A 20602-nucleotide genomic window follows, 5' to 3' on the forward strand; every position below is an offset into this window, starting at 1 on the left:
AAAGTGTCCTATAAGAAGACATTCCTTTCTTCTGTAATTTACTGTTTTGATATGTGTCGTGGGGAGGTTCTTTTCTGGTCCTGTCCTATTTGGTGTTCACAAAGTTCCACTCATAGCTGTGTTATTATTGGCAACTGATAGCTGCAGGGAAAGGGGGAATTTTCGTTAAGGGTGTGACAGCCTACTCTGTTGACTGAGCTCCAGGGGAGGGCCACACACTGAATTATATTTGGGCAATACAACTGAACTGTTTGTTTCCTGCTGGTAGTTTTTGTTGTGTTTTAGACAAGCTCTTACTGTGTAGCCCTGGTTGTTCTAGGGCTCACTTATGTAAACCAGGCTGGCTTCACACAGAACTCTGTATTCCCAGTGCTGGGAATACAGGCGTGTGTTACTATGCCTGGTGATAAAGAAAGTTTGTTGGGTGGAGAGGTAGAAGTGGATCTGAGAGAAGTTGAGGGCTAAATATGATCAAAATACATTATATGAAAATCTCATATAATAAACATTTTTTAAATAAATGTGTAAAAGGTGGTAGTAACACACACCTTTAATTCCAGCACTCTGGAGGCAGAGTGGATCTCTGAGTTTGAGGCTAGCCTGGTCTACAGAGTGAGTTCCAAGGCTACAGAGAGATCTTGTCTTTAAAAAAAAAACAGCAAACAAAGGGTTGTAAAACACTGTTGTTTGGATAGAACCTGTGGTTGGAGATGAAGGTAAATGCTGTGGTCAGCAAGAGGTTAGACCACTCAGACTTTCACTGGGGGTGTTGGGTGGACTTGCCATTTCTAGGGAAATGGGCACAGGAGATGAGCAGGGCAAGAAGCAGGAGAGGCATTAGGCACACTCCTGAGAGGAGCATTGGGCAGCAAGGCTTACAGCCAACATTCTTCCTCTGCCTTCCCTCAGCTGCTTTCTTCCACCTTCATCTGTCTGCCCTTGGCTACCAGCAGGTATGTGTCCTGGGACTGCACCTGGCTAAGGAGCTTTGCGAGGTAGATGAGGATGGGGACTCATGGCTGCAAGTGACCCGAAGGCTCCCCATTCTGCCCACCCTCCTCACCACCATGGAGGTGAGCCTCCGCATGAAGCAGAACCTGCATTTTACTGAGGCTGCGTTGCACCTGCTTCTCACCCTGGCTCGCACCCAGCAGGTAGGAGACTGCTTAGGGTGGAAAAGAGACCCTGCTCGTACTGAATGGTTCCCATGCTCTCTGAAGCCAGAGTCTGACTCAGATCCCTTTCTGTCCTTGGAAGTCTTTTCAGACTCCATTTAATTTTGGGTCTTACCTCTAGGGAGCCACAGCAGTGGCTGGAGCTGGCATCACCCAGAGCATCTGTTTGCCCCTCTTGAGTGTATACCAGCTCAGCAGCAATGGCACAGGACAGGTGAGTGCCCAGGATCTTGCCTCTAACCCCACACAATACAAGTATCACCAGGACCAGGTTATTAGCCTGGGCAGTTGTCATCACTTCACAGGTAGTTTATATTTGCAGTCTGTCATGTCCCCCCTTCCTTCAAGTCCTCAGGGATCTCTGGCTGGCCAGCAAGTGTGTCCTGGCCTGGAATCATCTTCCCAGCACTTCCTGTTGGAATTGTTATGCCTGTTAAGTCTTCCTCATCTAGGCCAGCCTCCCTGAGGGAACATCTTGAGGGCCAGAGTAGGACAGGGAGATGGTCAAGCTGACATACTTTGTTAGTGACGGACCTGGGTTTGGAACCTTCTGCTCTGGCTAAATCTGGTAGCCTTTCCCCTTCTAGCTCTGCTCATGCTAGTGGTAACCGTCCACTCGAAGAGATTTTTTCTTTCCAGCAACTGAGCCACAAAGAGGCTCTGCTGCTCAGAGTGGGTTCCTGTGCCATCCATCCTGAGCCTGTCTGCCATTTGTCACAGACACCCAGTACCTCTCGAAAATCCCTGGATGCCCCGTCCTGGCCAGGGGTCTACCGCCTGTCCATGTCCTTGATGGAGCGGTTGCTTAAGACTCTACGCTACAATTTCCTGACTGAGGCCCTAGACTTTGTGGGCGTCCATCAGGAGCGGACCTTGCAGGTGAGGGGCTACCTGCCTCACAGAAGGGGTGGCCTGGTCCTATACCACTTGGCAGGTGGCTGTAGGACTTGGGAGAAACCTGACTAAGGGGAAGCCTTCATTGTAATGTCAGCCACCTCAGCAGCTGTGGGCCTAGGACCTGGTCTCCGTAGGTTTAGTATAGGTATGGGACAAATGCCAGGTCCTAAGCATTCTCTGCTGTCCTGTCCTCACAGTGCCTGAATGCAGTGAGGACAGTACAGAGTCTAGCCTGCCTGGAGGAGGCAGACCACACTGTGGGCTTCATCCTACAACTCTCCCACTTCAGGAAAGAGTGGCACTTCCATCTGCCTCAACTCATGCGTGATGTTCAGGTAGGCCTCCAACACTGCTTTTTGGAGGGTCTGGGTTGATGAGGGACAGGGAGTGAGTGGATAGCCTTGATGAACTGGGAAATGTTTCTGAATGTGGGCTTGCTGAGGACACAGGTTTGACTCAGGCTGTTTTCTTGGGCTAGTTTCCCCTCCACAGTGAAGTGAGGCTGGGTGGGTTATGAACTCGGGTAGACTGAGGTTCAAAACTCTCAGGAGGAAGCCTGAAGCTTTGGAGGCAGTAGGCTGTTGCCATGGCTACTGTCCCTATGACCTTGGCCAGATCACATCACCTCTGTTCTGCAGTGGAAATAGTAATAACCCTCATTTTGTTGATATGTGAGGACTGTGAAATATGCCAGAAATGCAGTGGAAACATTCCAGGCCTTGAGCCTTGCTGGTGGCTGTTGAGTTAGATACTGAGTGAGAGGCGGGCATGCTGGTGCCTGGAGAGAGAGAGACCTGTTTGTGGGGTTGCCTCCATGAGTTTTTCCTGTCCCTGTGTCCCAGGTGAACCTAGGTTACTTGTGCCAGGCCTGTACCTCCCTCCTACACAGTCGAAAGATGCTGCAGCACTACCTACAGGTAACCAAGGCCCCTTAAGGCCATCACTGCTGGCAGTGCCACCCTTGATCTCTTGTGACTTAACCTTCATTTTTTGACTCTACTCAGAACAAAAATGGGGATGGCCTTCCTTCCGCTGTCACTCCTCGAGTTCAGCGGCCATCCACCACTACCACCACAGTTCTTGCTACCCCATCTGGCTGCTCCTCCAAGCAGCCTCCCGCTGACACTGAGGCCTCAGAACAGCGAGCCTTACACACAGTCCAGTATGGCCTTCTAAAGATTCTCAGCAGGACCCTGGCAGCCCTGCGCCACTTCACTCCAGATGTCTGCCAGATCCTGCTGGACCAGGTACTAGCTGCCACCTCATAACAAATACCAGGTTCCCAACCATCAGCCTTGAACCTGGGCTCTGCAGTACACTGTGCTGTACTCTGGAGAGATCCCAGCAAGTTCCAGACTACTATTTTGTGTCTTTCAGTCCCTGGATCTTGCCGAATACAACTTCCTATTTGCCCTAAGTTTTACCACTCCCACTTTTGATTCTGAAGTGGCCCCATCCTTTGGAACCCTCTTGGCCACAGTGAACGTGGCCCTCAATATGCTTGGAGAGGTATGTCTGGCGAGGTAGGCCCCACATAAAACTTTCCACTTGGTCTGCACTTGTAATATGGGACATATCCAGCCCCCCGAGCCTAGGCCTCTTCCTACAGTGCCATGCTAGGAGTTCCCTTTGAGGCACCAGGGAAACTGGAATGCAAGACCGCCAAGTAAAAGCCCTCTACCTGGCCACTGCTATTATTAGTTTGAGTTTTGATTGCTTGCTTCTGTTCCTCTAGCTGGACAAGAAAAAGGAAACCCTCACCCAGGCGGTGGGACTCAGCACACAAGCAGAAGGGACCCGAACATTAAAGTAAGACCTGAGTCTTGAGGGCCTGGGGCACTTGTGGGCTGCCGTTTTCCAGGCTGTGGCTCAGCTGTTAGTCAGGCGCCCTTTGCAGCATTGCCCACACCTGCCTCCAGGTCCCTCCTGATGTTCACCATGGAGAACTGCTTCTACCTGCTCATCTCCCAAGCAGTACGCTACCTCAGGGACCCAGGTGTGCATCCCCGGGACAAGCAGCGGATGAAGCAGGAGCTGAGCTCAGAGCTGGTATGGATGGTGGGCTAGCCAGCGGGGAGGCTATTCAGGTGCTGCCTGGTTTGTCCTTTGGGGTCAGGAACAGTGGTCCTGGATTTCATTAAGCTGCTGCTTTTCTTGCAGAGCACGTTGCTTTCCAGCCTCTCGAGATACTTCAGAAGGGGAGCCCCCAGCTCCCCTGCTGCTGGAGTCCTGCCCTCACCGCAGGGCAAGGCCACCTCTCTCTCCAAAGCCAGCCCAGAGTCTCAGGAGCCTCTGATTCAACTTGTGCAAGCCTTTGTCCGGCACGTGCAGAGATAGTGCAATGGAGTGCTATCTACTTGATGCTCCCTACCAACCTGCATTGCAGCCTGGGCAGAGGGCTGCCACCACAGAGCCAGCCACTGAGCAAACAGCTCCCTTCGTCCTCTTCCTGCCCACCCGCTGACATTATTTTTTTAATAGCTCAAGAGGTCAACAGCATGGGCAGGGAGCCAAAGGTCTGGGTGCTCACATTCTGCACAATACCCCAAGGTGGCCCCTTTCCTTCAGCATTCCCACCGTGTCACCAGCCAGGGAGGGCCTGGGTGCTGGCAGCACAGGAGAGACCTGTGTGCAGTGAGGATTTTCCATAATCTATTCTTGCAGTTTTTTTTTGTTTTTTTTTTGGTAATACTGTGGTCTATTTATACAAATATTAAAGTGCTGTTTATAGACTGGGCCTTCAGAGCGTGGGTCATGTGGCAGCTCTCAGAGGATCCAGATGTGAGGGGGTTGGGGGTGGGTGGTCCAGAGATGGCAGGATTCCTGTTGATGGTTGACTTAGCAGTGACTATCCATTTAGTCCTGAGTAGAGTATCAGGACGGGAAAGCAAGTCTATGTCTCAGTTACCGCTTGTACAACGTACAGCTTCAGTTTATAGCTCTTCCTGTTGTGAGGCCCCAACCTGCCACCCACAAACTGTCTTACCTTGAAGAGGTAGGTGATCTCTTGTCCCTCATAGCGCCAGCCTGAGCTCACAGCTGTTGGCTGATTAAGCGCACAAGCACTCACACAGAGACGCACATGGAAGCTGCTGAAGTTCAGTGGGTCCAGATTTAGGGAAGCTTTCCTTAGGCATAAAGTGTTGTGCAGTTGCATGTATAAACTCCTGGGAATTCGGGTGCTGTAAAAACTTTTCCTCTGCTCTATACTCTGGGAGCAGCTTGTACCATGGCTCCAGGAAACCCTATCCCAAGAAGGGAGACCAGTGAAGTCTAACCATCACACTTTTCAGGGCAGCCCATGCACTCTGAGACCCTGACAAGAGCCCAGGCAATTTGCACACAAAGTAGGATTTATTTGCCAGAGAGCAAGCAGACAGGCAGAAGTGAGAACACTAGTTAGAAACTGGGGGAATGATGGCTGTAGCCCTTGTGCCCAGCCAGAGCTAGGGGGGAAGGTGGGGAGGGCCGCTGTCAGCGCTGCTGCTCTGGCTGGCCCCTCTGGTCTCCTGCCACATGGTCTAATCCCAGACTGTTAGCCCTATCTGTTTGTTCCTGTCCCCCTCAACCTTCCACAGAAGGCAGATGTTCTTTTAATGCCAAGAGCATCCCCAGGATATCCTGGGCCCATGGTAGGGTCGTGTGTCCCTCCTGCCTTAAGGGAGCTGGGAAGCCTGGAGTGCAGGGATGCAGGCCAGAAGCAGGGCTAGCAGAGGGGCCTGGAGCCATTCTGTCTTGTGGGGTCCTTAATAGCTGAATGACAGGGGCACAGCCAGAATAGGGTTGGGTCCCTTATCCTAAACAGCTCTGTCACCAGCAGACAAGGTAAATGGTAGGGCCTGGGAGGGGGCTGCTTAGCTGAGAAGTTCCAAGTAGGTGACAGGAACCTTCCCCTTCTTGTTTCCTCTCTCACCAATGAGCCAGTCAGGATCCATGCCAGGCAGGCTGTAGACTGTGATGAGCTGTTGGGAGCAGAGAAGGAACTTGTGTTCTGGACATGGGTGGGACTGGCCCAGGACTTAGCCTGGGCAGAACTGCTACTTCCCTGTGAGGGATGACACTGCGGGGCTGTATTGGGCCATGGAGGTTAGGGACTGCTTTTTCAGACCTGAAGTCATCTCCCCTCCTGACTCCCAGAGCTCTTCACCAGGGGCCAGGGATTCCAAGACAATGACCAGAGTTGTGTAGACCCAACATTCCTGGTCCCTGCCTGGTGGTTCCCTTGCAGCTTTTGCCTGCCCCCTCAGGACCCTAGACCCACCTCATCAGCCAGCAGGGCCAGCTCACTGCTATCAGCTGCCTCGTAGTCGTAGAGCACCCGGGCCTTACGGGTCCCGCTGGCTGGGGGAGCGACCTCCTCCAGGCAGAGTGCTGCCTCTTCTGGAGGAGCCAGGCCAGCCCCAGTAGGTACAACAGGCATGGTGGCTGCAGTGGTGGTGGGTGAGGTGCTGCTCAGGGGTGGGGAGGCAGGCTCTGTGGTGCCCACAAAGGTGCCTGGAAATCTAGAGAAATGAGGTGGTCTCAGCAGCCAGCGCTAACCTGTGCGAGTCCCACATACCCTACAAGGAACACCAGACATGGATCCATTTCACACACAAGGAGGCCCCACCCTCAAGAACTTACATGGCACCCTGGGAACTGGCAGCAAAAGAAGAAAAGCAAAGGAGGCTGAGATAGTCCCACCTGCTTGTCCCTGCCCACCTCCCCAGCCCAAACACTATAAACTGCTGTGGTCCCCCGGGGACTCTGGTTCCTAAGGGCTCACCACACGAGGTTCCCAGGTGGAGTTCCAGGCAGAGCCTCCAGTCTAACCTCATACATCTTGGGGTTTTCTGAGCTCAGAAGAGAAGGCCCTTGGCCAAAAGCTTTGGGCCACTCACTGGGTCTGGGAGATAGGGGGCCTCAGAGACCTGGGTCCAGCCACACCTGCCTAGCTGCTTCTGCAGATCCAGCATGTGGCGGTAGCATTGTGCATAGTAGGTTGTCTGAGACTTGACGAACTCATGGAGGCAGCGAAGGTGGTTCACCTGGAAGGAAGATTCTTCATCTAACATGGCCTCAGCATAGGTCATCCTCATCCTGTGTGCTCCAGACCATACTCTAGGCACTGCTGGGTGGGAGTGGGACGCCCAGTCTGATACCCTTGCCTGTGGCAAGACCCAGCAGGACATGAATGCACTACTCACATGGGTACTGCTGATCCCCTCCAGCAGGAGACGAGTCACTTCTGCCTGCCGGTCAAACTCTGTCTGGGCCACTCGAAGTTCTTGCTCAGCCTAGGTGAGGCAGACAGTCCTGAGAGCAGCTCCAGCCTGCATCAGCCTTCCCTGTGCCCTAAGGTCTGCCAGGAACAATACCACTTCCCTCTTAGGAACGTGGATGCCTGGCTTTGTACCTATAACTGACCCCAAAGAAGCCAGAGCCCACTTGGGACCTGTGAGTAGCTGCAGTGAGACACTCCCCAACCGATAGGGTGGAATCCTGTCAGGAATCTGTTCCAGGACCTAATATGGTGTGGAGCAACCGTGCCTAGAAGGTCATTTGGTGTGTCCCTGGCCAGTATCCCCGTGAATGTAAGGCAGAACCCAGAGCTACAGATACCTTATCTACAGCAGCAGCTATGTCTGGTTCCCCATCTTCAGCCTTCTAAACCTTGGTTCCCAAGTTCCCTAAGCCCCAACTCACCTTGTCTACTTCGTCGTTCCAAAGCTGTGGAGACCACAACAGCGCCGGTCAGCAAGGAAGGGAAGGTGGGCACTGGTCAGTGGAGGAGCAGGAACAGCCAGGTGCCAGAGCCTGTGCCTGCCCCAGCTCCCAGGGACCCAACCTCTTTACACACGCTGTCCTGTACAACCCAGCCCAACCAGGAGCTGAGGCTGGAACAAGGTTTGGTGTGCGGGCAGGGAAGGTGACACCACCTCCCACCTAGCATGCTGCATGCAGGGCCAGCCAGCTAGGGAGTCTTGCTTGTACTTTTCCTACAGCCGTCCCCAACTCTCAAGTGGGTCTTAGAGACCAAATGTTCCCACCCCACCCTGACTCCTGCTCGGAGGCAGGACAGGACAAGTGACCCTGGGCCAGTCACTGAACCTTTCTGTCCTCCGGCAGAGAAAGGCAGCCTCGGGCCAAAGTCACACTGGGGGTCAGTGGCAAAAGAAAAAAACAGGGCAGCCTCCACCCTCCGGGATGTTTCTCCTTCCACTCGGCCCAGGGAAGGGAACGGGAAGTGTCATCCAGAGTCTAGGGAAGAAAGACCCCCCTCCCCCCACCATGACTTAGGAGACCCAATTTATGGCCACTTGTGGAAACATGGCCTAGGATAACACCCTGACACCATGTGGACTGTTGAACTGGGCCAGCACAGTGCGCAGCCCACAGTGAGAGCACACTGTTGTGTGCCATGTTGGAGGGCTAGCTAACAGTCCTGAGTGTAAACTACTGTTGACATCTTTAAGACAGTTGCCAGCCATGGAATGACAGACAGCACAAATCACACAGTGGCATGCTCATAACAGGAGGGTCAGGTGGTTGGTGCAGGGGACAGAGAGTGAAGGTGTGTGGCTGGCCTAGCCCCCACACAATATCAACCAGGCTACTGCCCAGCCTAGCTTCCCTTCCTCCATCTTGCATGCCAGGAGCTTCCCAGGCCATCTAGCTTGCAAGCTACTATGGAGCTATGGCAAACAGCTGTCTAGGAGTCTGAGACAAGGAAGTCAGGCCCAGGCAGCCTCCTCCCTACCCCAGGATCCACCCAGAGCCATGAGGAGGTTGGAGAAATGTCCCCTTGTGAAAGAGAGCTTAGAACTCAGGTATATTGTGCTGTGTCCTTAGGACGTGGAGTGGCTGTGTGCATCTGGGCAAAACATCTTCCACCTTGCATGGGGAAAAGCCAGCTCAGCCTGCCTGCTGGGTCAGACAAGAGCAGGAGGAGTTGTCATTCCCCTTTTCTGAGCTGCCCCTCAGCCTCTCAGAGCAACCTGCAACATGAGCAGTGCCCTTTCCCTCACCTGCTGGCTTCTGGTCCTGCACTGGTAGAGCCAGTGGCAGGACCTGTGGGCAGAAGAGGCCAGGGTGGGGCAGGGCATGGTGGGAGGGGTGCTTACCGCGGAGGCGCTGGCCGAGAGAATGTAATTACGAGGTCTAGTCTCCTGAAAGTCAGGCACCGTCTGGCGGGGAACAGAGTTCATGGGGGAGGGGTCACCCTGGGCCAGGGCCAGTGTTGAGGCCAGGAGGTGGCCCCGGAGTCTCCTATAAGGAGATGCAAGAAACCCTGGCCCCAGGGACAGGAAGACACAAACAGATACAACACAGAACCTCTGTGCCCACTCCAACCAGCTGGAGAGGAGACAGGCTTAGGGGTTCAATGGGTCCAACATGAAGATCCAGTAGGCAGATGTACTGGGAGCCCAAGTAAGCCACAGGTTGGGCCTGCCCCTCTTCCAGGTTCAGGCACAGGAGACCCCCAGCCCTCCCCACCACAGCTTTCTCCAACGCAGAACTTCACCACACTGCTTCCGGCTCCTCCATTGAGGCCAGATCCCTCCCCACAGAGTAGACAGATGTATGCACGATGGACAGTGACAGGCTTCTGACATTTGCAAGAAGCTGCCTCACAGGCCTCAATGCCTGCATCTCCACAAACCAGAGACTCCGCGTGGAGGCCAGCCAATTGCAAAAGCCTGAGGGATGCCCTGGGCTGGCCACAGCACTTGGGCCCTCAGACAGGACAGGCAGACTGAAGCAGCACAGCACATGGGACAGGTATACTCACATCTCCCTCACACTGAGCCAAGTTACCCAAAGCAGAATGGAAAGGAACAAAAACAGAGAGTTAGTAAATCACAGCAGGGGAAAGCAGGCACGGCCAGCCCAGCATGAGGCGGGCCTAGGAGGACGGGAAGAATGCTCACAAGCCACCCTCAGGACTCCTAGGTAGCATATATGTTGCCCAGGAGTGATCTGCTGGGCTTGAGTCCGTAGAGACACTACTCACACCTAACTTGACTCACAGGCCCAAGGCTCTCTGGGCCCCATGGGGAGAAGCAGTTACCCTTCAGTGACAAGGGAAAAACATAGGTAACAAAGAGAGTGGGGCTGTTCTGTTCTGTCCAGGTGACTTCTCTTCACATATGCACCATGCACACAGATGACCTGGGACCCTGCTGTTGCTCTCACTGGAGGCAGTGTAGGCCCCAACGACTATGCTGACCATGTAATAGGGAGAACAATGAAGGCAGCAAGAGTTCTGGGCAGTGGAGAGTCCAGGAGGTTTGCCTGGTCTGGCCCACCTTTCCTCAAGAGGCTGAGAAGCATGGAGGAGTTTCCCTAGCATGCCTGGGCCTAGGAGTTTCCTTCTCAGAACCTAAGGTTGCTGTTAGATCCCATACAACCTTGAGCAGCCTGCATACTCAACCCTCCTGGCCTAGCCTTGTCAAATCAGCTCTGTCTGTCATGTCCTGGTTGAGTAGGCCCCAGTAGGCTGCGTGTGAAGGAGCAGCAGGATGGCCCAGGCCTCCTCCTCACACAGCCCCTGCCATAAGATATGGGGGCTGGCCAGCTCTAGTGTTCTCCATAGCCTGCAGCCTAGGAGAGCCTAAGCACAGGGCACCTTGTACCCCATGTTCAAGCAGCAGGCGGAGAGTTAGTAGGGAAGCCATGCCCAGGCAGGGCCAGGCTGAGCATCCACAGAGGCAGGAAAGGCATGCAAGAATTCCATCTCATGTCTTAGACAGCACCCAGCCCAGTTACAGGCACTGTAAGTCTGCCCTGCAGCCACCAGGGTTCCCTCAGGTGGGGATAGAAACCATGACCTGACCACTCAGCACAGTCTAGCCCCAGTCAAGGAGAAAGAGCATGCCAAACACAGGTCTCTCCAGATCCCATACCTGGGCTCCCCAACAGAGCCCGGGAGCAAGGCAGGGCCGGGGCACTTACCGTGGCTTTGGCTTCTGCTGCCTTGGCCTTCTTTAACCGAGCTTTGCAGGCGTCCAGGTCAAGGCGTCTGTTCTGCAGGAGTCGCCTCTCCTTCTGCAGGGTGGATGAAAAGAACAGTGAGGCCAGCTGAGACCTGGCCAGAGACCCCTGGGAAACAGACCTGGAAACGGACAGCCATTCTTGGGCACTCAGCCTACAGGAGCCACCTCTGAAAAGGTCCAGGCTCCCTGCCTAGGATGACAGCCTGTGCAGAGTACAGAGGCATGGTCCCAGATTCCTCACCGAGATAGTTTTCCAGTCCCCTTCCAGGAAATTGCGCAAGGGTGTGAGGAAGCTGAGGGAGGCAGTGTGAATGAAATCCCGTTCTGCTGCTCCCAGGCGCTTTTCAGCTTCTGACACCTTGATTAGTGTCTTCCCTAGGAAGAGAGTCACAGGGTGAGAAGAGGACAGAACTTCTGCCACCAGAAGGGCTGCCAGGCAAGCATAGGCAACCTTCAGAGTCACCAACCTGTGACGGGCAGATATGCTGGACATCAGCCTTAAAAAGACTGACAGGGAGCAGGGCAAGGTGGCACATGCCTTTCGGGGAGGCACAAGCAGACAGATCTTTATGAGTTCGAGGCCAACCTGGTCTATAGAGTGAGTCTAGGACAGCCAAGGCTACACAGAGAAACCCTGTCTTGAACCCCCCCCCCAAAAAATAGGGGCAGCTGGGGTGTGAAGCCTTGCCTATCAGGCAGGGGGTGAGGCCTCGTGTCTCAAAACAAACCAATGATTGGGGAGTTCCAGAATGAGAAAAAAGGAGTTTTACAAGTATCCCCGACAAAGCACACTAATTGAACACAGTTGTCAAGGATGTCGACTTCCAGGCTCTGGAAATTGACCAAAGGCACAAAAACAAATGGAGGTACATTTCTGCGGCACAACTACTGGACCCTGGTAAGAACGATGAAGTGGCATTAGTCTGGGCACGTGCCATCTCTTCCTTGTCTGTGGCTCTCTACCCGAGTGGCATGGCCACTGCCCCAGTGCAGCTGCTCTGGGGCTGACGTGTATGAAGCAAAACGCAGGATCCTTGGGTACACTACTGACAACTGTGCCATTCTCACTGCAAATCACTAAGAAAGGCCAACAGGAGCCAGCCTGCAACTGGAGGCCTGCCTGGTGTTAAGAGCATGACCCCTGCCTGAATTTAACACCACCCGGAAGTCTAAGGCATCATGAATGTACCAGCAGGCACACCTCTGGTGTGTCCGAGACAGTGGGGAGCACATCAGCCACTTCCCACCCCTGACAGAATAGAAAGCCTTGCACCCACGAGGCAAAGGATTTGTAAACTGCTCAACCTTTGGACAAGTTTCCCAATGCGCACACCCACACTGGTAAAGTCTCAGTGGGTGAAGGTACTTAAGAACAACCTCTGCCTGGTAAGGGCTGACCGCTAACATGCAGTGCCCAAGGACGGCTCCTTGGAAGCCAGCTTACAATGAGAAAAGCAAGCTGGGAACGGTGGGCAGGCACATAATCTCATCAACTTCGAGTCTGAGACTGGAAGGCCCACAGTTAGAGGCCATTCTGGGCAAATTAGTAAGACACTGCCTACAAAACCAAACCAAACCAAACCAAAACAACAAAACAACCCTTGTAAATCCAACACATCAATAATTACATTAATGAAAAAGCAATGACTATCAGAATAGGTATTTTTAAAAACTTTAAATATGCTGGACATATTTAAAGTGCATGCTGTAATCCCAGCACTCTGGGAAGCCAAGGCAGGCAGATCCCTGTGATCTCAAGGCCAGCCTGGTCTACAAAGTGAGTCTTGGATAGCCAAGGCTACACAGAGAAATCCTGTCCCAAAAACCAAACCAAAACAACAACAACAACAAAAAAAAAAAAAAACCACAACCAAACAAACAAATTCTAAATATTGTCTATACTGAATGCCACAGATGAGAGCCATACTTGAGATTTTATGATATAAACAGGCTGAGAAGAAAAGAACAGAAAAAATATGATACTATGAAATGCTGGCACTAGAGAGCTAAGTAGCCATACAGTCATCAGACAAAATGGACTTTCAGGTAAAAAGGTTGTTTGTTTGTTTTGTATTGTTTTTGAGACAGGGTTGTCCTGGCTGTCCTGTAGACCAGTCTGTCTTGATACTCAGAGCAATCCGCCTGCCTCTGCCTCCCCCAGTGTAGGATTAAAGGCGTGTGCTACCAACACTTGGCTCAGCCAAAAAGTTTAACTAAAGACAATGAATAGCATTTTAATTTTAGTTTTTGAGATAGAGTGTTACTCTCTTGACCGGCCTGATCCCAAGCTTCTGGATTTGTATGGTTTCCATATTCAGCCTCCCAGGCTGTAGGAATGCAGGCTTTATAGCACTGATGGCTACAGTGCTGTTTTACAGAGACAATACAGTCAGTCCAGGCCTGGGGAGTCAGTGCAAGGGCATGCATCTATAACCTTTATTGCAGAAGGCAGTGGGCACAGGTGGATCTCTGATGCACAATGGCATAGCAGAATAAATGAGCTACAGGCCAAGCGAGAGGACAGGACAGTGGAGGAAAATATCCAAATGTGACTTCTGGCCTACACATGCATGTCCACACACACCAATCCATCAGGAAGATAAACATAAGGACCTAACAGGGAGGGCTCTAAAATATATACACTGAACACTGACAAACTGCAGGGGAAAAAAAGGCAGTGTAAAACACAGCTGGAAAGTTCCATGTTCTTTCTCAATGACCATGGTGAGACACAGTCAGCAAGAACACTCCATCAGCAGCCAACTTTCCCGAACAACACTTCACCCAGTAACACATAATATAAGATGCTGCCAAGTGAACACACACCAATCCCCAGACAGGTCTTATGCTAGGGCCTGAAGTTCTCTCTCTGTCTTTTTTTCTTTTTTTTAATTTATTTACCTTTGTTATGAGCATTGGTATTTTGCCTGCTTATATGTCTGTGCAGGGTGTCAGATCTTGGACTTACAGACAGTTGTGTACTGCCATGTGGGTCCTCTAGAAGAGCAGTCAGTACTCTTAAATCACTGAGCCATCATTCCAGCCCCTAGGGCAGAGGTTCTCAACCTGTAGGTCACCAGGGCTGTCTAAGACCATCGGAAAGCACAGATATTTACATTACAATTCGTAACAGTACCAAAACTATAGTTATGAAATAGCAATAAAAAGTATTTAATTTGGGGTCACAACATGGGAAACTGTTAGGGTCACAGCATCAGGAAGGTTGAGAACCACTGTTGTAGGCCATGAAAAAAAGTCCAGAGCTTTAAAATCCAGACAGCTGAAGATTTAACAGTTTATTGCTAGTGGGGCATAGAGCCACAACACCACTTGTCAAAAACAATTTGGCAATCTCTCTCCTTCTCTTTGCGACCAAACCAGGTTTATGGTGTTGGAGATCAAGCCACAGGCCCCACAAAGCACTTTATCAACTGACGGAGCTAGAGCCCAGGACCAGCAATTTCTCAAACAGTTAAATACATGCTGGAGCAATGGAAGACAGACCAAAAACCCATGCTACTACCAGCCTGAGCTGGGAATCAGGACCGCCCGTGTGAAGGGGGGACTTCTGCGTGAGGTGGAGCTGTGTGGTGACGTGTGGCTGGAATCTCACTGCTCCAGAAGCAGCCAGCCAAGCCTAGTCAGCAAGCAAGCACCAAGCCCTAGAGAGAGGCCTTGTCTCGCACAGCAGGGCAGCTGCCTCCTTAGAGGTGCCTGAGGCTAGACCTCTGGCCACCACTTGCATGTACGCGCACCTGTGCACACACACACACACACTGCAGGCTGGGATGCAGCTCAGAGGCAAAGTGCTTGCCAGGCATCCACAGGGCCCCAGGTTCCAACTCCAGCACCACAGAAACACACATGTACCACATATGCACACACCACACATGCACACACACCACACATACACCACACCTCACATATATACTAATGAAGGTAGGACTTGTTCTTTTATTCTTTTCTACGCTCACAGAAGACCTTGCATTTGGGATGAACTCACTTGGGTTATCTGTTTAACAGCAGGCACTTGGCCTGCTGCCCCACACCCTCAGTCTAGCACTCAGAGGTCAAAGCTGGGTGTCTTTAAAGCCAGCCTTAAATAGCAAAACCCAGTTCAAAATAAAAAAAGAGGGAAGGGGGAAGGAGGGGAAACTTAGGGAGCAAGAGGCAGTCGCCCTCACTCTGGCCCCGGCTCTGTGGTCCACTCACCATACGGGGTGCTGGGCCCCAGCTCGCTGGCCGCCTCTGCCATGTACTGAGCCAGCAGCTCCCCATTGGTGACTCTTGAGGGCACCTTTCTGTCCAGCTTCTCATACAGGAACTCCTCCACTCGAGCACCTGCGAGGAGACAACACCAAACCACGGGGCTCTCCGGTGTAAGCCAAAGATGACTGCCACAGCGTCAGCGCACTGCCTGGCCAGCCCCACCCCAGCCTCAACACTGAAGACCTGCAGACCCACCCCTTCACCCCCACCCCCACTATGAGACTACGGAGGCCCAGGCTCAGAGACAGAACGCCTGCAAGCAGTCCAGCACAGAAGCCAGAACCGTCCACGTCTCTCCTGCTGAAAGAGGTTTTACAGTGTGTAACCCACATCTGAACAACTCCCTGGTCCCCAGGCCTGTTGGACACTTCAGGGACACTGCAGGTTTACAGGCGACACGCAGGTTGCCTTCACTGTGGGGCTTCTCCTGCAGGCTGGCTCTGTATGACTCTGGGCAAGCCCTTTCCCACTTCTGGCCTGGAGCCCATGCCAGCATTTGTAGTTTGCATGCCTCTTTCCCCACATACACTTCAGTTCAGGCTTTCAGCTTCTCTTGCCAGCCTAGCCTTCCCTCTGCTCAGAGGGCATTCTGGCGCCCTGCACCCGTGGCCCTAGGCCTGACCGGTGCCCACCTGCCTCTGCCCCGCACCCACTCACTGGGGTTGGGCTGCAGCAGCACCTCAGTCTGCCTCAGAATCCGCTCTGTCCAGTTCTTGGTGCTGTCTGCCCTCGCCAGGAGATTTTCAAAGTGGGCATCGAGCTCGGTCTTCTCGGCTTGGCCGAACTTCTCCTCTGTGAACTGGGGAGGAAGAGCAGGAGAGGTCCTGAGTCAGAAACCGTCAGAGAGGGCCTATTTCTAGCCTATCCTGGGTCTTGGTTGCCTTGTTCTAGGCTGAGCTGGGATCAGGGCTGCTGGACGCCCCACAAAGCATGTCCGCTCCCAGTAAGTACGAGCCCTGAGGAGGAGGCCACCAGGGCTGAGGGACACAGTGTGGTAGCAAGTCCTGAGGGAACAGACGGGGCTCTGAGTTACCATGGGGCTCCATGGGCGGCTAGGGGCTGCTGGGAAGAGGGGCGAGGACAGAAGATAGCAAGAATTTGGGTTCTAGAATTAAGGAGGCCCTATTCATATCTCCTCCTGCTGAGCTGCGTGGCACTGGGAAAGGGCTTTGCCTCTCTGGGCCTCAGTTTCCCCTGCAGATAGTGAGAATGGTTCCCACAGGCTGTAAAGGGTAAGGTAGAAAAAATGTGTGCAGACAGGAGGGGGCTGGCACCTGAGCCTGTGCCCAGCGTGAAGCGCCCACACTGCTGCCGGGAGCTGACAGGCAGTGTGTCTAGGGAGGGAGCCTGGCCAAATGTTTGGCTTCTGGGTGTGGTAAACAGAGAACATTGCCAGCCCAGCGGCTGGGTGTACCCAGGACCTGGGAAGTCGCATGGGACCCCATCAGAGCTGGTTGGAGTCTTGTGGGCCACCTAGGAATACTCAGAAACTGGTCTAAGCCATCTAACCTAGAAAAGCCCAGAAACAGATCTCCCTAAGCACAGGCTTTCCCAGCCGGCTGACCAGGCTCAACGTCATCATCCAACAGCAAAAGGTGGAGTGTGCCACAGGTGTAAGGGACGGGACGGGGCTATGTTGTGCGGCCCGGGGCACGGTGTCTGTGCCGTCCAAAGCAGGCAGCAGCAGACCTCCCATTACACAGATCCCGGCACTGAGGCTAGGCGGAGGGCTGTGCTGGAGTCAGGGGCGAGTGGGCTGGAGGCCCCACAGAGCCTCTGCCTGTGATGAATCATCCAGAGGCTGAGCAAGGAGCCACCAGGTCTCTCGGCAGCCATCAATTATGCAGCAGGCCCTGGGCTTCTCCCTGCTTTAGAGCCTCCTCCCTCGGCTGCTCCCTGTGCGGCCCAGCCTCTCCCTGTCTTCACAGTGCCTGCCCTTGCCCCTGTGGTTGCCCCCTGCTGTTGCCCTCATTTTCCAGCTGAGCAAATGGCTCAGAGAGGCCACATCGTCTCCCTGGGCCTCAGTTTCTCCCTGTAAAGTGGCAAAAACGCATCTCACAGAATACCTGGCCAGCATATGGTATGGGCTTAACAGTTTTCTTTTTGGAAATATTGGGGAATGAAACCCAGGGCCTCAAACATCCTGGACCAGAACACTCCTGCTGAGCCACACCCAACCCAGGGGTAGTGTTAGCCGGCTTTATCATTTATGAAGTCTCCCAGTGATGTCCCTGGGTGCGAACGGCTGCCCAACATGCAGGTGCCCCTGCCTACTGGGCTTCCTGAGGCCGCGCATCCAGCCTTACGCAATGCCCGACTGGGACGAGGTAAAGCCTTGCTGCCAGTACTGAGATCACGGCTCAGTGTCCCGGCAGAGTAGCTGCCCACGCCCACCCACAGGCGTGTTGCTCACCTTACTTACTCTAGGGTGCTGTCGGTAGGCCTTCCTTGCCTCCCTGCCCTGACCCTGCCACTCTGCCACCTGCTTCACAGACTTTGGTTGCTGTTTCAGACACAACTCTGGGGCCCTTGGCAAGGGCCACCCCCCTCCCCCAAAATCAACTCTTAGAAGAAGGGATCCTGCCCTGAGGTTTCAAGCTGGGGAGGCCTTGTTTCCTTTGGGATGCAGGTGGTGCGAGTCCTGGTGCCTGGCACGGGAACATGGACCCACAGGCGCTGCCACATACTGGCAACAAAGAACACCTCCATCTTTCCTGCTGGCTCCCACGGAAGACACCACTCTAGGTCACACTGCAGGTACCTAGTCCCTTTCCTTCAAAGGGGAAGGGGACCACGCCTGAATCCGTCCAAGGCAGTTTCCAGCAAGATGGCATCAGCAGGAGGGTGGGTGTGTGGAGCACAGAAAGCCTCTATTTATAACACTCCCAGCTCCCTCCTCCACCCCAGCTTGGGCCCTGGCTCCAGCTCAAGTGTGAATGAGTGACCCTGTGGGCCCGCCCCCATCAGGCAGAGCCGGGCCAGGAAGCCCAAGCCACCACTACCTCTAAGCCCTGTCTGTGGGCCTGACCAGGTCAGGTGGCAGGACCCAGCAGTGGCAGGAAACCGGCAGATCAGGTTCTTCCCAGATGCGAGCGATAGTGTGGTTGCCATGCCAACACTGGGACAGGATTTCCCCCAACTGCAAGGCTCTGAAGTCCCAGGCACCCAGAACTGCTTCCACCGCTACAGTTACCCACCAAGCTTGGAACTGGGGACAGGGATGGTAATCCCAATGGGAACACTAAGTCTCATGGGAACTCTGTGCTTTCTAGTAAACACGGCCACATGCGCCTCTGAGTGGGAGGGGGAACCGTGCCGGGCAGAGTCGACCGGGCAGAGTCGACCGGGCAGAGTCGACCAGCACCGCAAGGACAGCATACGGAATTTGTTCCTGGAGTACTGAGGTGGGTCAGCCCAGGGGTGCAGAAACCCCAGGAATCCCACAGGCACCCTTGGAGCGGGACGGGCCTCCAACCTGAGCCTGGGCCTCCAACCTGAGCCTAAGTAAGATCTGCTTTACGGAAGGGCAGAGTCAGGCTGAGGTGAGCTGTGCAAGGTCACACGCTGTACAGGTGTTTTGAACCTTGGCAACTGCATTTGCAGCCGCCCCGGGAAAGAGGGCCACTCACCCCATTTCTCAGAGTGAGAAACTGACGCCCAGTGAGGTAAAGCCTCTGCCCCCAAGGTCACAGGAAGCATTCACATCCATATCTGACTCCAGCACTTCACTGTGACATTAATTCGCCTCAGTTTCTCTTTCGCATCCCGAATGTTTAGGGATTGTTCCAATATCAGCATTAACGGTCTGGACAGAACCCAAACAGGGCGCCCAGCCAGATCCCAGCCTTCTCAACATGCTTTAGGCCTGGGAGGTAAAAGGAAACAGGCCTCCCGTGGAGCAGAAAGGAAATAACTCCTGGCTTCCGGCCTGACTATCCAAGCGAACGAAAGGTACCGGATGGAACCATAGCACCAACCTGCCCACTGCACGGTTATGAAGACTGAGGTCCACTGAAGGGATTGGGCGTTTTTGTGTGGCCCTCGGGGGCTAGTGCAGGGAGGTAGGAACCACCCAGTGGTCATTCACATCCCGGTCTGTGCAGGCGCCTGGGCAGTGGGAAAACTCATCAGTGCAAGCGGGCACTGCCAGGCGCCAGGCACCGGAGCCCAGGACCCCATCGGCCCCGGGCCACCAGGATGGTGCAGCTGACCCCGCTGGGAGCTCCTCTGGGTAACTCAGGGACAGGGGAGCAGGGGCCCGAGCTATCCCCAGCACGCACGGCCGCAGCTACAGGGAAGCCGCTCCTGCTGCAGGGTTCCTGGGGCGCGCTCCACATCCGGGCCCCAAGCGCAGCGTCGCGCCAGGCCTCACCTGCACCGCCCGAGTGAAGAAGATGCCCGCGTCCGACGCCAGCTTCTTCATGTTGAAGTCCATGGCGCGCCAGTACGCACGGCGGCTCAGCCGGCACCCGAGTAGCCGGCAGCCCCCAGCCCCGCCTCGCTTGCCCTGCCCGCACCCCGCCCACCTGCTGCCCGCGCCCGCCCTCTGCGCGCGCGCGGCCGCAGAGCAGCCGGACGCAGGGCGGGGCCAGCCGGGGCAGGGCCGGGGGCGGGGCCAGCAGGGGCTGGGCTTTGCTGGGAGCGCTGCTGTCCCCTGCCGGCCGCCGGCCAAATCAGCCGGCCGCTCGCTCTAATAGACTTTCTGTACGCCCTATATATAGTATATACACTATTTCATATGTAATATTTAGTATATACACTGTTTTTATATATACATATGTATATTATATATAATTGTATAAACATGTATACTATGCATTATTTTGGTAAGACTCTTATACTAATTTTCGTTATTTTTAAATAGTGGGGATCAATTTGTTTGAACAGGGTCTCTGTAGGCCCCAACTGGCCCAGAACTCCATATGTAGACCAGGCTAGCCTCCAGCTCACAGAAACTGTCCTGGGATAAAAGATGTGTGCTACCACATCAACCTGTTTTTGTTTTGCTTCCTAGTTTTTTGGTTTTTTTGTTAAAGATTTATTTATTATGTACACAGTGTTCTGCCTGCCTTTATGCCTGTAGGCCAGAAGAGGACACCAGATCTCATAGGTGGTTGTGAGCCACCATGTGGTTTCTGGGAATTGAACTCAGGACCTTTGGAAGAGTAGCCAGTGCTTTTAACCTCTGAGCCATCATTCCTGTTTTTGTTAATCTTTTTTCTCTGTGTGTGGCTGCATGTTTGTATTTGTGTCTGTGTGTACACTGGTACATAAGCTCTCATAAGC

At 53.7% G+C, this 20602-nt stretch overlaps 2 protein-coding genes across 12 annotated transcripts in view; one reads left to right on the forward strand and one right to left on the reverse strand.

Moving 5' to 3' along the window:
• Positions 1 to 4804, forward strand: part of Nup188 (nucleoporin 188) — a 55321-nt gene extending 50517 nt beyond the window's left edge. The window contains exons 35-44 of one of the 4 annotated variants that reach the window (XM_060389862.1): positions 951 to 1154; positions 1297 to 1389; positions 1815 to 2054; positions 2270 to 2407; positions 2915 to 2989; positions 3077 to 3319; positions 3450 to 3581; positions 3808 to 3881; positions 3992 to 4121; positions 4233 to 4804. In XM_060389862.1, the coding sequence (XP_060245845.1) occupies positions 951 to 1154; positions 1297 to 1389; positions 1815 to 2054; positions 2270 to 2407; positions 2915 to 2989; positions 3077 to 3319; positions 3450 to 3581; positions 3808 to 3881; positions 3992 to 4121; positions 4233 to 4409 (1506 nt within the window). In that variant the 3' untranslated portion in view covers positions 4410 to 4804. The remainder of the gene's footprint in view (positions 1 to 950; positions 1155 to 1296; positions 1390 to 1814; positions 2055 to 2269; positions 2408 to 2914; positions 2990 to 3076; positions 3320 to 3449; positions 3582 to 3807; positions 3882 to 3991; positions 4122 to 4232) is intronic. The other 3 variants (XM_060389864.1, XM_060389863.1, XM_021649366.2) reach the window with 3 other exon arrangements.
• Positions 4805 to 5407: 603 nt separating this feature from the next.
• Positions 5408 to 19871, reverse strand: Sh3glb2 (SH3 domain containing GRB2 like, endophilin B2). Of its 8 annotated transcripts, XM_060389865.1 has the most exons (13): positions 19689 to 19869; positions 15974 to 16115; positions 15260 to 15388; positions 11289 to 11422; positions 11007 to 11099; positions 9176 to 9238; positions 8163 to 8312; positions 7758 to 7781; positions 7259 to 7348; positions 6999 to 7099; positions 6696 to 6710; positions 6334 to 6574; positions 5408 to 6034 (listed from the first exon to the last, which is right to left on the reverse strand). In XM_060389865.1, the coding sequence occupies exons 1-13, from the start codon at positions 19749 to 19751 to the stop codon at positions 5927 to 5929; spliced, it is 1353 nt and encodes a 450-aa protein (XP_060245848.1). In that variant the 5' UTR covers positions 19752 to 19869; the 3' UTR covers positions 5408 to 5926. The 8 variants fall into 8 exon arrangements, with proteins under 8 accessions (XP_060245848.1, XP_060245849.1, XP_021505221.1 ...); XM_060389866.1 differs by lacking the exon at positions 6696 to 6710 and having other exon boundaries at positions 19689 to 19871; XM_021649546.2 differs by lacking the exon at positions 8163 to 8312 and having other exon boundaries at positions 19689 to 19866.
• Positions 19872 to 20602: the final 731 nt, after the last annotated feature.

This window comes from Meriones unguiculatus, chromosome 8 (assembly GCF_030254825.1).
Source record: "Meriones unguiculatus strain TT.TT164.6M chromosome 8, Bangor_MerUng_6.1, whole genome shotgun sequence".
NCBI classification, from domain to species: Eukaryota; Metazoa; Chordata; class Mammalia; order Rodentia; family Muridae; genus Meriones; species Meriones unguiculatus.

Bases quoted from the DNA above. Each gene is read 5' to 3' on its own strand.
- Sh3glb2 (XM_060389865.1), bottom strand. From the start codon at position 19,751: ATGGACTTCAACATGAAGAAGCTGGCGTCGGACGCGGGCATCTTCTTC. The intron at 8,313-9,175 runs GTAAGCACCCCT...TTTCTTCCCTAG, and splicing joins TCTCGGCCAGCGCCTCCGCG to ACTCTGGATGACACTTCCCG. The intron at 7,100-7,258 runs GTGAGTAGTGCA...TCTTCCTTCCAG, and splicing joins AGGGGATCAGCAGTACCCAT to GTGAACCACCTTCGCTGCCT.